Source organism: Bradysia coprophila, unplaced genomic scaffold (assembly GCF_014529535.1).
Source record: "Bradysia coprophila strain Holo2 unplaced genomic scaffold, BU_Bcop_v1 contig_50, whole genome shotgun sequence".
NCBI lineage: Eukaryota > Metazoa > Arthropoda > Insecta > Diptera > Sciaridae > Bradysia > Bradysia coprophila.
This window is the reverse complement of record NW_023503751.1, coordinates 1,951,837-1,953,657: the sequence shown is the minus strand read 5'-3', so window position 1 is coordinate 1,953,657 and position 1,821 is coordinate 1,951,837. Positions and strand designations below refer to the sequence as shown.

General features: G+C 41.5%; 1 protein-coding gene across 1 annotated transcript; it reads left to right on the top strand.

The window, feature by feature from the left end:
• Window positions 1-238: 238 nt before the first annotated feature.
• On the top strand, window positions 239-1,086 carry LOC119082929 (putative nuclease HARBI1). The gene is made up of 2 exons (XM_037192585.1): window positions 239-253; window positions 400-1,086. Exons 1-2 carry the CDS (start codon window positions 239-241, stop codon window positions 1,084-1,086), a joined length of 702 nt encoding a protein of 233 aa, XP_037048480.1.
• Window positions 1,087-1,821: the final 735 nt, after the last annotated feature.

Here is a 1,821-nt window from a genome sequence, read left to right as displayed (position 1 = left end):
CAGCGTCGCAGTGTCAAACTGTATTGATTAATGATTGCGTCTAGTACAATTCGCAGAACACACCTCAGATTTTCTAATGTCACATCCGTAGCGCACATGAGTTGCAATTAAATAAACGCGACAAGAATATTTTGATTTTTGAAATGTTAAGTTTGGCTGCTGTCGAATACCATCGAAACAAAATGTATATGAAAGCAACCAGAAAATACTCACGAGAACACAATGGACCCATTTTGATATGCCAGATGGAGAGGTAGCCTTTCTGATTTTTCGTTTATTGGATGAAACCCGAGAGTTACAAAAATCCTTCGTCATTTTCCCAATTTCAGATTCAGAGAAATGTAAAGATTTCCAAGAAGCTTGCTTTAGACTTTCTGAACATTATAAAAGCATGCACAGAGGATAGCCTGTGTCCAGAAATTCCCATGGACAGTACAATTTTGTTCAGTGCTAAATTTTTATGCCAGTGGCAGCTACCAACGGCGTGTAGCTTCGGACGCTTTTGCAATGATGTCGCAGACCATGGTATCAAAGTGCATCAGAGGATACAGTTACATAATAACAACGGCAATTATGGACGATTACGTAAAGTTTCCTCAAAATGTCGATGAGGTCAAGTACTTACACGACCAGCTCCAAAATCATGTTGATTTTCCGGGCGCCTTTGCTTTCGTGGATGGCTCTTTGATCACACTCGCAGCTGTGTCTCACCTCATCGAGCACTCATACGTTAGCCGAAAATCATCTCACCCTCACGCCATAAACTCACAATTCGTTTGTGACATCAAAATGCGTTTTCTAAGTGTCAACGCTCGTTATCCCGGTTCCACTCACGACGCATTGATTTGGAGATTTGTAAATACAACTTTAAAGAGATGGTGCAATCAAACAGAACAGAATTGGCAATACTTTATGTTGGGTGACAATGGATATCCGTTGCAACAGTGGTTGTTAAAACCGTACGATTCGCCTAACACTGCAGCCGAAGAGCAGTACAACAGTCGACATCGCAAGCTACGATCATTGGTTGAGAGAGCAATTGTCTACTTAAGAGGGCAGACTAGGTTACAAAGAGCCCTCTGTTGAAAGCTTCATGTAAACACTCACTTTCGTATGAAAAATATTTGGAAAATAACTCATTTTGGGAATCCATTTTTACGTGTAAATTACGTTGGGGCACTTGGCGGCTTAAATAGTCTTAAACTTTGGACCTTTATCTACAAAATTGCTGAAAAAAATGTTTTAAAAATTGCATCAAACGAAAGACATTACGGTTTTAAAACATCGCTTCACTGGACACAAAACATGAAGAATTTCACTTTATTTACACATCTAAACACACTGCATCCAACTTTTACCTATAGAACTAAGGACCTATTCAAATTTTCTATTTTTTAAATTTTTAGTAATTTTTAAATGTCCAGTCATTTTTGCCGACCTCACGAGTTGACAAGATCCACCGCTGTGAACTTATAATTCACTGCCGGTGTGATACAGATCACTGCCGGTGTGATACAAATCACTGCCGGTGTGATACAGATCACTGCCGGTGTGATACAGATCACTGCCGGTGTGATACAGATCACTGCCGGTGTGATACAGATCACTGCCGGTGTGATACAGATCACTGCCGGTGTGATACAGATCACTGCCGGTGCGATACAAATCACTGCCGGTGCGATACAAATCACTGCCGGTGCGATACAAATCACTGCCGGTGCGATACAAATCACTGCCGGTGCGATACAAATCACTGCCGGTGCGATACAAATCACTGCCGGTGCGATACAAATCACTGCCGGTGCGATACAAATCACTGCC